Source organism: Melanerpes formicivorus, unplaced genomic scaffold, assembly GCF_026170545.1.
Source record: "Melanerpes formicivorus ecotype bairdi unplaced genomic scaffold, bMelFor1.0.p_v2 SCAF_34, whole genome shotgun sequence".
Classification (NCBI taxonomy): domain Eukaryota; kingdom Metazoa; phylum Chordata; class Aves; order Piciformes; family Picidae; genus Melanerpes; species Melanerpes formicivorus.
In genome coordinates, this window is record NW_027142386.1 from 3,167,000 (window position 1) to 3,180,984 (window position 13,985).

At 53.3% G+C, this 13,985-nt stretch overlaps 1 protein-coding gene across 2 annotated transcripts in view; it reads left to right on the forward strand.

The window, feature by feature from the left end:
• The window catches only part of XPO7 (exportin 7), a 64,901-nt gene that overhangs the window by 17,056 nt on the left and 33,860 nt on the right, over positions 1–13,985 (forward strand). The window contains exons 5-8 of one of the 2 annotated variants that reach the window (XM_068156455.1): positions 4,774–4,866; positions 7,444–7,548; positions 9,782–9,947; positions 11,806–11,879. In XM_068156455.1, coding sequence (XP_068012556.1) covers positions 4,774–4,866; positions 7,444–7,548; positions 9,782–9,947; positions 11,806–11,879 — 438 coding nt within the window. The remainder of the gene's footprint in view (positions 1–4,773; positions 4,867–7,443; positions 7,549–9,781; positions 9,948–11,805; positions 11,880–13,985) is intronic. The other variant, XM_068156456.1, reaches the window with a different exon arrangement.

Consider the following 13,985-nt stretch of genomic DNA (forward strand, 5'->3'; position numbering starts at 1 on the left):
CTGCTCTCCAGCCCCTCTGACCCCAGCCTATAGCACAGCCTGGGGTTGCTGTGGCCAATGTGTAGAACCTGGCAGTTGGATGTGTTAACTGTCATGCCCTTGCACTGCCCATCTGTCCATCTCTTTTGGGGAAACTTCACCAGAACACCATCAGAGAATGGGTTGAGTTGGAAAGGACCTCCAAAAGTCAGCCAGGCCAACCTCTCAGGGACATCCTCTGCTAGTGCAGGTGGCCCAGAGCCCTGTTGAGCCTCACCTTGAGCAACCTCCATGGATCAGGCCTCAACCACCTCCCTGGGCAACCTGTTGCAGCGTTCCACCACCCTCACACGGTGCAGAACCTGTACCTAACATCCAATCCAAGCCTTCTCTTCTCTGAAAACCTTTCTGCTTGGGAGATTTCCAGCCATGATGGCTCACAAATGCTCTGTCTTCCTGATGGGGTGACTGGAAACAAAGCCATGGGCAACAGAGAGGAGGGGACCTGAAGTGTGCTTGGGGTTCACACTGTGAAGGGCTCTGAAGAGCTGCTCAGAACAGGTTTGATTCCACCTAGTTGCATTCCACTGTTTAAATCCACAACTTGGTGTGGTGCCCTCACAATGGAGAGATTGGGTTAGGTTTGATTGGTTTTCCAAGCAGTTTGATTCTAACAGAGGCTGCCTGGAAGATGCTGCAGCAGAGATCTGATTTAGGTTTGATCTTTTCCAACCAGTTTGATTCTAACAGAGGCTGCTTGGAAGTTGCTGCAGCAGAGACTTGATTTAGGTTTGATCTTTTCCAAGCAGTTTGATTCTAACAGAGGCTGCTTGGAAGTTGCTGCAGCAGAGATCTGATTTAGGTTTGATCTTTTCCAACCAGTTTGATTTTAACTGCTTGGAAGTTGCTGCAGCAGAGGCTACCAGGGAAATTCCTGCCTCAGAGATTGACTCAGAGTTGATTTTCCAAATCACTTTGGTTTTAACAGAAGCTGCAGGAAAGTTTCTGCCTCAAGAGACTGATTCAGAGTTGATTTTCCAAATCACTTTGGTTGTCACAGAGGTTTCTGCAGCAGAGAGTCAAGCCTGAAGGAGGAACTGTGGAACTGGCCTGCTGAAAGATGTTTCTTAGCACTGAAGGCTACTGGTGGCAGCAGCCAGAATGGAGAGCTTGCAGGGGCAGGGATTTAAGTGCTGTACACCTGACCTGTCCTACCTGGGGGCTGCCCAGCTTTGGTAGTCAGCCATTCAATCAACCAATGCACAGGTGAAAGACTGCCCAGAGTGGGGGAGAGGGAGCAAAAGAAGACTGGTGGCCAGGCACTGGTGGTGTGCCCCAGGGATCAGTGCTGGGCCCTGTGCTCTGTAACATCTTTCTTGATGATCTGGATGGGGGCATTGAGTCCATCAGCAGTAAGTTTGCAGATGACACCAAGCTGGGGGCAAGAGTTGATCTGCTGGAGGGCAGAGAGGCTCTGCAGAGGGACCTCGACAGGTTGGACAGATGGGCAGAGGCCAAGGGCAGGAGATTGAACACATCCAAGTGCCAGGTTCTGCACATTGGCCACAGCAACCCCAGGCAGTGCTGCAGGCTGGGCTCAGAGTGGCTGAGAGCAGCCAGGCAGAGAGGGACCTGGGGGTAGTGGTTGAGAGTAGGCTGAACATGAGCCTGCAGTGTGCCCAGGTGGCCAAGAGGGCCAATGGCATCCTGGCCTGCATGAGGAACAGTGTGGCCAGCAGGAGCAGGGAAGTCCTTGTGCCCTGTGCTCAGCATTGGTTAGGCCACACCTGGAGTCCTGTGTCCAGTTCTGGGCTCCTCAGGTTAAGAAGGACATTGAGAGACTTGAAGGTGTCCAGAGAGGGGCCACAAAGCTGGGGAGGGGTCTGGGGCACAGCCCTGTGAGGAGAGGCTGAGGGAGCTGGGGTTGCTTAACCTGGAGAAGAGGAGGCTCAGGGGAGACCTTCTTGCTCTCTCCAACTCCCTGAAGGGAGGTTGGAGCCAGGTGGGGGTTGGTCTCTTCTCCCAGGCAGGCACCCAGCAGCAGAACAAGAGGACACAGTCTCAAGCTGTGCCAGGAGAGGTTGGAGGCTGGAGGTGAGGAAGAAATTCCTCCCAGCCAGAGAGATTGGCCATTGGGATATGCTGCCCAGGGGGGTGGTGGAGTCCCCATCCCTGGAGGTGTTTAGGAAGAGCCTGGATGGGGTACTTGGTGCCATGGTTGTGTTGATCAGATGGTGCTGGGGGATGGGTTGGATTTGATGATCTTGAAGGTCTTTTCCAACCTGGTCTATTCTACCTCTATTCTACCTCTATTCTACCTCTATTCTACCTCTATTCTACCTCTATTCTACCTCTATTCTACCTCTATTCTACCTCTATTCTACCTCTATTCTACCTCTATTCTACCTCTATTCTACCTCTATTCTACCTCTATTCTACCTCTATTCTACCTCTATTCTACCTCTATTCTACCTCTATTCTACCTCTATTCTACCTCTATTCTACCTCTATTCTACCTCTATTCTACCTCTATTCTACCTCTATTCTACCTCTATTCTACCTCTATTCTTGTCTTCTCTTCCCTCTTCTGTCTTCTCTTCCCTCTTCTGTCTTCTCTTCCCTCTTCTGTCTTCTCTTCCCTCTTCTGTCTTCTCTTCCCTCTTCTGTCTTCTCTTCCCTCTTCTGTCTTCTCTTCCCTCTTCTGTCTTCTCTTCCCTCTTCTGTCTTCTCTTCCCTCTTCTGTCTTCTCTTCCCTCTTCTGTCTTCTCTTCCCTCTTCTGTCTTCTCTTCCCTCTTCTGTCTTCTCTTCCCTCTTCTGTCTTCTCTTCCCTCTTCTGTCTTCTCTTCCCTCTTCTGTCTTCTCTTCCCTCTTCTGTCTTCTCTTCCCTCTTCTGTCTTCTCTTCCCTCTTCTGTCTTCTCTTCCCTCTTCTGTCTTCTCTTCCCTCTTCTGTCTTCTCTTCCCTCTTCTGTCTTCTCTTCCCTCTTCTGTCTTCTCTTCCCTCTTCTGTCTTCTCTTCCCTCTTCTGTCTTCTCTTCCCTCTTCTGTCTTCTCTTCCCTCTTCTGTCTTCTCTTCCCTCTTCTGTCTTCTCTTCCCTCTTCTGTCTTCTCTTCCCTCTTCTGTCTTCTCTTCCCTCTTCTGTCTTCTCTTCCCTCTTCTGTCTTCTCTTCCCTCTTCTGTCTTCTCTTCCCTCTTCTGTCTTCTCTTCCCTCTTCTGTCTTCTCTTCCCTCTTCTGTCTTCTCTTCCCTCTTCTGTCTTCTCTTCCCTCTTCTGTCTTCTCTTCCCTCTTCTGTCTTCTCTTCCCTCTTCTGTCTTCTCTTCCCTCTTCTGTCTTCTCTTCCCTCTTCTGTCTTCTCTTCCCTCTTCTGTCTTCTCTTCCCTCTTCTGTCTTCTCTTCCCTCTTCTGTCTTCTCTTCCCTCTTCTGTCTTCTCTTCCCTCTTCTGTCTTCTCTTCCCTCTTCTGTCTTCTCTTCCCTCTTCTGTCTTCTCTTCCCTCTTCTGTCTTCTCTTCCCTCTTCTGTCTTCTCTTCCCTCTTCTGTCTTCTCTTCCCTCTTCTGTCTTCTCTTCCCTCTTCTGTCTTCTCTTCCCTCTTCTGTCTTCTCTTCCCTCTTCTGTCTTCTCTTCCCTCTTCTGTCTTCTCTTCCCTCTTCTGTCTTCTCTTCCCTCTTCTGTCTTCTCTTCCCTCTTCTGTCTTCTCTTCCCTCTTCTGTCTTCTCTTCCCTCTTCTGTCTTCTCTTCCCTCTTCTGTCTTCTCTTCCCTCTTCTGTCTTCTCTTCCCTCTTCTGTCTTCTCTTCCCTCTTCTGTCTTCTCTTCCCTCTTCTGTCTTCTCTTCCCTCTTCTGTCTTCTCTTCCCTCTTCTGTCTTCTCTTCCCTCTTCTGTCTTCTCTTCCCTCTTCTGTCTTCTCTTCCCTCTTCTGTCTTCTCTTCCCTCTTCTGTCTTCTCTTCCCTCTTCTGTCTTCTCTTCCCTCTTCTGTCTTCTCTTCCCTCTTCTGTCTTCTCTTCCCTCTTCTGTCTTCTCTTCCCTCTTCTGTCTTCTCTTCCCTCTTCTGTCTTCTCTTCCCTCTTCTGTCTTCTCTTCCCTCTTCTGTCTTCTCTTCCCTCTTCTGTCTTCTCTTCCCTCTTCTGTCTTCTCTTCCCTCTTCTGTCTTCTCTTCCCTCTTCTGTCTTCTCTTCCCTCTTCTGTCTTCTCTTCCCTCTTCTGTCTTCTCTTCCCTCTTCTGTCTTCTCTTCCCTCTTCTGTCTTCTCTTCCCTCTTCTGTCTTCTCTTCCCTCTTCTGTCTTCTCTTCCCTCTTCTGTCTTCTCTTCCCTCTTCTGTCTTCTCTTCCCTCTTCTGTCTTCTCTTCCCTCTTCTGTCTTCTCTTCCCTCTTCTGTCTTCTCTTCCCTCTTCTGTCTTCTCTTCCCTCTTCTGTCTTCTCTTCCCTCTTCTGTCTTCTCTTCCCTCTTCTGTCTTCTCTTCCCTCTTCTGTCTTCTCTTCCCTCTTCTGTCTTCTCTTCCCTCTTCTGTCTTCTCTTCCCTCTTCTGTCTTCTCTTCCCTCTTCTGTCTTCTCTTCCCTCTTCTGTCTTCTCTTCCCTCTTCTGTCTTCTCTTCCCTCTTCTGTCTTCTCTTCCCTCTTCTGTCTTCTCTTCCCTCTTCTGTCTTCTCTTCCCTCTTCTGTCTTCTCTTCCCTCTTCTGTCTTCTCTTCCCTCTTCTGTCTTCTCTTCCCTCTTCTGTTCTGTTCTATTCTATTCTAAGCCATGCTGGTCCTGCTGACTGCTTTCCCAGTGGCCCTTTCTTTTCCTTCCTCAGGATAGTGTAGAGCACTGCATCATAGGAGTGACAATCCTGTCCCAACTAACGAATGAAATTAATCAAGTAAGTGCTACAGCCTTCCTCAGTGAAGTAAGTGTCCCAATTTTCTCATTCATATTGTTGTGTCCTGCTCTGTGTGTGTCTTGTGTGGCTTTGGGGTTGCTTTGGGCTGTTTTTAGGGGTTGGATGGGAGGGGGGAAGATGTTGTCTGCTTTGTTTGGGGCTTTTTCTCTCATGTGCTGTTGCTCTGGTGGTAAGATGCTGAAACTCCTTGTCCTGAGGAAGTGTTTTTGTTTGGCTGGCACCTTCCCATCTTCTCTCATACTGTAATGTGGTCTTCTGAGGTGAAAGAGGAAAGAGCAGTGCTGGGCAGCTAGTCAAGCCCCCCCCACCAGGTGTGAGGACAAAGCCCTAAGTGTGAGGACAATCCCCAGAACCTCCTCTCCTGGGTCCCTGTGGTCATCATCCCAGCTTACAAGGAGGACATGGAGGTGTTGGAGAATATGGCCAGAGAAAGACCTTGGGATGTTGCTCAACAGCTAAAGATGAGTCAGTGTGTGCCCAGGTAGCCATAATGCCACCAGCATCCTGGCCTGGACCAAGTGTGGTGAGCAGGAGCAGGGCAGTGCCCTGGCCTGGGCACTGGTGAGGCCACAGCTTGAGTACTGGGAGTCCCCTCCTTGGCCCTGCTGCCCACGTTGCTGGGGATCACCCCAGGACAGGCTGTGGCTGGGCTGGCAGTGCTCAGTGCTGCCTCATGTCCAGCTTCACACCCCCAAGCCCTCCTCCACAGGGCTGCTCCCCAGCCTGGATTGATCCCAGGTGCAGGACCTTGCCCTTGGCCTTGCTGAACCCCCCGAGGCTCACACAGTGCCCCTTCTCCAGCTTGCCCAGGTCCCTCTGGCTGGATCCTGTCCCTCACATGTGTCACCACTCAGCTCAGTGGCATCTGCAAGCTTTCTGAGGGTGCACTTGATCCCAGTATGGCATTGCTGAAGGTACTAAGCAGCACTGCTCCCAGTATGGAGTCCTGAGGGACACCACTTGTTACTTAGCTCCTTCCAGACCTCGAGCTGTTGACCACTCTCCTGTTTGTGACCATCCAACCAGTTCATTACCCACTGACCACCCATCCAATCCATCTCTCTCCAGTTTAGAGAGAAGGATGTTGCAGGGGACTGTGCCAGAGGCTTTACATAAGTCCAGGTAGACAGCATCCCCAGGGATGGAGATGGATCCTAGGGGAAGGGATGTTTGCATGTTGATGCTGTTGGAACAAGAGCCTGAAGGAAGTGGAGCCTCAGTGTGTGCCTCTGCACTGGGCTGCAAGCAGGCTCCATCCCAGTTGTCCTGGGATAACTCCCTGCCCATCAGCTAACTCATCCTGGCCAAGTGGAACCTTGCCAGACCCTCCAAATGCATGGCCAGGATGGGGAAGTTACTGCTTCACTTCTCTCCTTCTCCTACAAAACCCTCCCAGAAGTGACCTCAAGCTGTGCTGGCCCATGCTGGAATGCATTGGTTGAGCCAACTGGAGACTCTTAGCCAGTCTCAAGCATGGCCTGTGTGCATTTGTCCCTTAGATCATCCCAGCTTTTCATTCTGCTGCGGTGAGAGCTCCAGACCTGGAGTTTATAACAGACACAGCAAAGTCCAACCTGGTTGTCACTGGTTAACTGTCCTCCTGGCTGGCTTCTCAGCTGGGCAGGTTCAGGAGGGGAATTAGAAGTGCTGGGAATTGGCCATGGGGCACTTCAGGACATGGTCTGGTGGTGATGGAGGGGTTGGGTAAAGGGTTGGACTTGATCTAGAGGTCTTTTCCAGCCTAAATGCCTATGATTTGGGGTCAGATGGTCTGGTGGTCATGGAGGTGCAGGGTAGAAGGTTGGACTTGATGATCTTAGAGGTCTTTTCTAGCCTTGCTGACTCTCTGATTCTGCCCCATGGCTGTGGGAAGGATTTAATCCTCAGGAGTTTGGAGCACCTCAAAAAGCAGCCTTGAAGGTTCTGAACTTGAAAATGCTGCTGGTGATCCTGCTTTGGAAGAGATCTAAATGAGCCTGGGGGAGAAATCTGAGTGAGCTAGGGGGGAAGAGATCTGAATGAGCTAGGGGGGAAGAGATCTGAGAGAGCTTGGGGGGAAGAGATCTGAGTGAGCTAGGGGGGAAGAGATCTGAGAGAGCTTGGGGGGAAGATCTGAGTGAGCTGGGGGGAAGATCTGAGAGAGCTTGGGGGGAAGAGATCTGAGAGAGCTTGGGGGGAAGAGATCTGAGAGAGCTTGGGGGGAAGAGATCTGAGAGAGCTTGGGGGGAAGAGATCTGAGAGAGCTTGGGGGGAAGAGATCTGAGTGAGCTGGGGGGGAAGAGATCTGAGTGAGCTTGAGGGAGGATCTGAGTGAGTTGGGGGGGATCTGAGTGAGCTGAAGAGCCAGCCCATCCCTGCTCTCTGGCAGGGGGAGCAGTTGCATCCGCTTCGGGGAGCGATGGTGCTGGGCCCTCCTTTGAGGACAGAGGCTTTTGCTCCACGGATTTTTCTCCCAGCTGCTGGGACAGCGCTCCAGGGAGACAAACCTGGCTGCCCCAGTTTCTAGCAGGGTTCCTAGAGGTTCTGTTGCTCTCCTTGCAGCCCTGCCCCTCGGTGCTAAGGCTTGGTTTTCTCTCTGCTCAGGCGGACACCACCCACCCCCTGACCAAGCACAGGAAAATAGCCTCCTCCTTCCGAGACTCCTCCTTGTTTGATATTTTCACACTCTCATGCAATTTACTGAAACAGGTAAGCAAACCTGCAGCATCCCCTCTGGGGGCTTGGCTGGGGAGGGCCACAGGCTCAGGGCTGAAGTTTCCTCCCGTGGAAGCTCTCCTGGAGCCAGCGCTTCTCTCCTACACGTTGGCTTCTGGGCTTCTCTCTCTCAGAGCTTTGCCTTGAGGAATCAAACCAGATGAAGGTGACCCAAATCTGGAGCTGTTTAGTCTGGAGCAGGCTGAGAGGGAATCTTATCCATGTCTAGAAATATCTGAGGGCTGGAGGGGGCAAGATGAAGGGGGCAGGCTCTTTTGGGTGGTAGCCAGGGACAGGACAAGGAGCAATGGACACAAACTGGAACCCAGGAGGTTCTACCTGAAGACTGAGTGGTGAAGCCCTGGAATGGGTTGTCCAGGGAGGTGGTTGAGGCCCCAGCCCTGGAGGTGTTTAAGCCCAGGCTGGATGAGGCTCTGGCCAGGCTGATCTAGTGTGGGGTGTCCCTGCCCATGGCAGGGGGGTTGGAACTGGATGATCCTTGTGGTCACTTCCAACCCTGACTGAGGAGAAACACCTTTGGTGTGAAGGTGCTGGAGCCCTGGAGTAGGCTGCCCAGAGAGGTTGTGCAGTTTCCTTCTCTGGAGACTTTCCAGACCCACCTGGATGTGTTCCTGTGTGGCCTGGCCTCGGTGATTCTGCTCTGGCAGAGGGATTGGACTGGATGATCTCTAGAGGTCCCTTCCAGCCCCTACCCTTCTGTGACTCCAACAGATAACCCTTCAGCAGTTTGGATTGACCCATGCATGGCTGGAGCATGAGCTTTGGGTTAAACATTGCTGTCTTGAAGCATCAGGGAAGAGATGAGATGTTGGTGATGTACAGCACTGGCCAAGAGCTTTCCTGTAAAATCAGCTTCTGGGTCTCTTTATAGCCTCAAGCTGAGGGAGCTGGGGGTGTTCAGCCTGGAGGAGAGAAGGCTCCAGGGGGGACCACAGAGCTGCCATCCAACAGCTGAAGGGATCCTCCAAGAAGGCTGCAAAGGGTCTTTTCTGAGGATAAAAAAACCAGACACTGCAGCTTCCAAACCAGCTGGGGCTGATTGTGCTCCAGGGGAGGCTGTGGGAGGGGACAACACAAACACCTCTGATGTGGAAAGTCCCCAGCACACCACAGCTTCCGCTCTTGAAGAGGAAGAGGAGACCTGATTTCCTTCCAGGGTCTGGAGGGATCCTCCAGGAAGGCTGCAGAGGAACTTTTCCTGAGGGGGTCTAGAGCCAGGCCAAGGGGGAATGGTTTGAAGCTGAGGCAGAGCAGGGTTAGAGTGGAGCTGAGGAAGCAGCTCTTCAGTGTGAGGGTGGTGAGAGTCTGGCCCAGGCTGCCCAGGGAGGCTGTGGCTGCCTCCTGCCTGGGGGTGTTGAAGGCCAGGCTGGAGGAGGCCTTGAGCAGCTGAGTCTAGCTGAGAGCTGGCCCTGCCCATGGTGGGGAGGTTGGAGGAGGTTAGCTGTGAGGTCCCTTCCAACCTGAGCCATGCTGTGATGGTGATTCCCCTGGGTGCCTTGGAGCAGGATGGAGCAGGCCAGGAATAAATCTCTCAACAGCTTTCAGCACCTCCTGGGGCTCCTCCTGTCCCATGGCTCTGTAGCACTAAGCTCCAACTCTGGAAGCATCAAAAGCTGAATGGCTGCTCCTGAGCCTTCCCTTCTGGGGGCTCCAGGTCCTCTTGTCCCAGGGTTCAGAGCTCTGTAGCACTAAGCTCAACTCTGGAAGCATCAGAGGCTGAATGGCTGCTCCTGAGCCTTCCCTTCTGGGGGCTCCAGGTCCTCCTGTCCCTGGGTTCAGAGCTCTGTAGCACTAAGTTCAACTCTGGAAGCATCAAAGGCTGAATGGCTGCTCTGAGCCTTCCCTTCTGCGGGCTTCAGCTCCTCCTGTCCCACAGTGCTCAGAGCTCTGTAGCACTAAGTTCAACTCTGGAAGCATCAAAGGCTGAATGGCTGCTCCTGAGCCTTCCCCTCTAGGGGCTCCAGGCCCTCTTATCCCAGGGTTCAGAGCTCTATAGCACTAAGCTCAACTCTGGAAGCATCAAAAGCTGCTCCTGAGCCTTCCCTTCTGGGGGCTCCAGGTTGGAGGAGATGAGCTCTGAGGTCCCTCCCAACCTGAGCCATTCCTGTTGCCCCAAACTCAGCTCTCACCTTGATGGTTTTTGTTGTTGTTTTTTGGGGGTTGTTTTTCCCCTTTCATCCTCTGTTATCCCCATCTCCTCTCCTAGGCTTCTGGGAAGAACCTGAATCTGAACGATGAGAGCCAGCACGGGCTGCTGATGCAGCTGCTCAAGCTGACACACAACTGCCTGAACTTCGACTTCATCGGCACCTCCACAGACGAGTCCTCTGATGATCTTTGCACTGTACAGATCCCAACCAGCTGGAGATCAGGTGAGCTGCCTGGCAGGGAAGAGTGCCTGATACCAGCTGAGGGATTTCCTACAGCTCTCTCTCTGCCCCACAACCTCCTACATCCAGCAGCAGGTCTAAGATCCACCCTTTCGCTCGGCGTGCCAGTTGGGCTTGGCTGTCTGGAGCCATGAACCCACTCCTGGCACCCTTCCAGCCTTCCACCTGCCAATTCCACAGGAACCTGGGCTTTAAAACCAACATTAATATCTTCACTGATGAGCTGGAGGAGGGGATTGAGTCAGACATCAGCAAATTTGCAGATGGCACCAAGCTGGGAGCAGATGTTGGTCAGTTAGAGGGCAGAAGGGCTCTGCAGAGAGACCTTGCCAGGCTGGACAGATGGGCAGAGGCCAACAGGATGGCATTCAGCAAGTCCAAGCGTCAGGAGCTGCACTTTGGCCACAACAACCCCAGGCAGAGCTACAGGCTGGGGTTAGAGTGGCTGAGAGCTGCCAAACAGAGAGGGACCTGGGAGTGCTGATTGACAGCTGCCCAAACATGAGCCAGCAGTGTGCCCAGGTGGCCAAGAGGGACAATGGCATCCTGGCCTGCATCAGGAACAGTGTGGCCAGCAGGAGCAGGGAGATCATTGTGCCCTGTGCTCAGCACTGGTTAGGCCACACCTGGAGTCCTGTGTCCAGTTCTGGGCTCCTCAGGTTAAGAAGGACATTGAGAGACTTGAAGGTGTCCAGAGAAGGGCAATGAGGCTGGGGAGGGGTCTGGGGCACAAGGCTGGGGAGAGGCCTTGAGCACAGCCCTGTGAGGAGAGGCTGAGGGAGCTGGGGTTGCTCAGCCTGGAGAAGAGGAGGCTCAGGGGAGACCTTCTTGCTCTCTCCAACTCCCTGAAGGGAGGTTGGAGCCAGGTGGGAGTTGGTCTCTTCTCCCAGGCACCCAGCACCAGAACAAGAGGACACAGTCTTAAGCTGTGCCAGGGGAAGTTTAGGATGGAGGTGAGGAGAAAATTCTTCCCAGAGAGAGTCATTAGCCACTGGAATGTGCTGCCCAGGGAGGTGGTGGAGTCCCCATCCCTGGAGGTGTTCAAGAGGGGATTGGATGTGGCACTTGGTGCCATGGTTCAGACATGAGGTCTGTGGTGGCAGGTTGGACTTGATGATCTCTGAGGTCTCTTCCAACCTTGGTGATACTGTGATAAAGAACAGAGAACTCAGCAGCTGCTCCCCACCTCCTTGCTCTTCTCAGCACTGGTTTTGCAGGCAGGCCACAGGTTGGCTTCTTAAAATAGGCTCCTGCCATCTGGGCTCTGCAGCCAGGAGCAGGTCTGCTGTGTTGGTAGGGAAGGCAGTGGGGTGGATAAAAAGGGCAATCCTTTGGGAATGTTCCTGCAGTGTGGTACTTTGAGGGTCTGGAGAGCAGGGTTTGTGAAGAGGAAGCTGAGGAGGAGGAGCTGAGTTGTTGAGCCTGGAGGAAAGGAGGCTGAGGGGAGACCTTCTGGCTCCCTACAGCTCCCTGCAGGGAGGCTGGAGCTGGGTGGGGGTTGGGCTCTTCTCCCATGGAACAAGGGGTAGGACAAGAGGAAATGGCCTCAAGTTGCACCAGGGGAGGTTTAGGTTGGACATTAGAAGAAACTTCTTCCCTGAAAGGGTTCTCAAAGCCTGGCCCAGGCTGCCCAGGGAGGTGTTCCAGGGAGGCAGAGCTGTGGTGCTGAGGGCCATGGCCTAGCCCCAGCCTTGGCAGAGTCAGACTGGTTGGACTGGATGACCTCAGAGGGCTTTTCCAACCCAAACCATTCTGTGACTGGTGCTACACTGCTGATCCTGAGAGCCAGGGAAAGCAGTAAGTGGAGGTGTTCTCACCCAAACCCTCTGCTCTCTTGCAGCCTTCTTGGATTCTTCAACCCTTCAGTTGTTTTTTGATCTTTATCATTCCATCCCTCCTTCGTTCTCTCCTCTGGTAAGTTGGGGATTTCTCTTCTCTGCACCCTGAGCTAGCACCAAGTGTTTGTGGGGCTCCTCTGCCTGACTTGCTGGTGATTCAGACACCACAAAGCTGCCCTCAGACAGCAGCCTTGGCTTGGGTGCTGCCTTTTAAAGGCAGGGAGGTGTCTATTCTGGTCCTGCTGCAGCCACAGCTTTGGGAGTTGACCTAAGAGCACCTTGGTTGCTGAAAGGCCCAACCTCCTGCTTTGGCCTGGGGCAGCCTAGAGCCTTCCTGCTCACTGCCCACAAGGCCTTGCTGAGGGAGGCAGCCTGCATGCTGCTAAGCTGATGCTGAAACCACCCTGTGAGGAGGCAGCAAGCCTGGGAGTTGCAACCCAAGGATGAGATCTCTCCTTCCATGCTTCCAAACTAGGCCATGTCCCAGTTGTGGGGAAACAGCCAAGAGCACAGCTGAAGGAGAAGTTAGCTTGGTCCTTCTTGAATCAAACCCTTTGCCTGCCAGGCATTTATCTAGCAGATCAATACCCTTCATAATTGAAGCTACAATGAATCCCCTGCCCTGGGGCAAGGGAGGGAAGGGGCCTTCAGAAGGCTCTTTTTCTGCTGTGCTCCACTGAGACTCTCAGCACTCTTCATTATCTTGAAGGCCTTACTGAGTTAAAAGTCTGAATTAGAGCCTCAAATATTCATGAGAGACCTTTTTAACAGTCTGAGGCTTTTCTTTTTAGTTCATTTCACTGCTGAAGGAAACTCTGAAGCAATTACATTTGGAACTGGGCTGCCCCTTTGAGCCACTAGATGTGAGAGCCAGCAGAGAGAAGCAGCTTGGAGCTTGAGCAAGATGTTCCTTGCACTGGGCAGGGAGGGGCTGGGGCTTTGCAGGGTGCTCCTCAGCACTGAATGCTGCTCTTTGGTTGCCCAGGGGGGTGGTGGAGTCAGCCATCACTGGAGGTGTTGAAGGAATGTGTGGCTGTGGAGCTCTGGGGCTTGGTGGCTGTGGTGGTGTTGGGCTGATGGTTGGACTCAGTGATCTTAAAGGTCTCCTCCAACCAAAAGAGTTCTGTGGTTCTTCCAAAGGATTGCTCCCCCTGGGCTGGGCACTGCTGAGGCCACAGTCCTGGGTTCAGTTTTGGGCCCTTGACTCCACAGACAGGGACTGGAGCAGGGCCAGAGAAGGGCAAGGAAGCTGGGGAAGGGTCTGGAGAACAGGGCTGGGGAGGAGCAGCTGAGGGAGCTGGGGGTGTTCAGCCTGGAGGAGGCTGAGGGGAGAGCTCATTGCTCTCTACAGCTCCCTGACAGGGGGTTGGAGTGAGGTGGGGGTCAAGCTCTGCCAGGTAACTAAAGATGGGATGAGGGGAAATGGCCTCAAGTTGCACCAGGGGAAGGTTAGGGATTAGGAAAGATTTCTCTGCTGCCAGAGTGGTCAGGGGTTGGCACAGGCTGCCCAGGGAGATGGTGGAGTCCTCAGCCCTGGAGGTGTTCCAGAAACCTGTGGGCAGGACACTTGGGGCCAGGGTTTGGTGGCCAGGGTGGGGTTGGGTTGCTGGTTGGGCCTCATGATCCTGGAGGGCTTCTCCAAGCCAAACAACTCCCTGATTGTGGGACTGTTGTTCCTCTGGGTGCTGCTGTTTGGCTCCCTGCTGCAATGCTGCACAGGCCTCAGAGAGCTGCAGAGGTGATGGCTGCACTCTCCCAGCCTCTCTCAAAGCAAAGGAGCTGCTGAGCAGCATTCAGAGGAGCACCAGGCTTGAAGGATTCGTTGTGCTAAGGGAAGAGCAGCATGGCTCTTCATTTATGGTTCAACAGCCCCAGGTAGTGCTACAGGCTGGGGACAGAGTGGCTGAGAGCAGCCAGGCAGAGAGGGACCTGGGGGTAGTGGTGGACAGCAGCTGAACATGAGCCAGTAGTGTGCCCAGGGGGCCAAGAAGGCCAAGGGCAACCTGGCCTGCAGCAGGAGCAGGGAAGTCATCCTGCTCTGTGCTCAGCACTGGTTAGGCCACACCTGGAGTCCTGTGTCCAGCTCTGAGCTCCTCAGGTTAGGAAAGATGTTGAGATGTGGAAGGTGTCCAGAGAAGGACAACAAAGCTGGGGAGGGGTCTGGAGCACAGCCCTGTGAGGA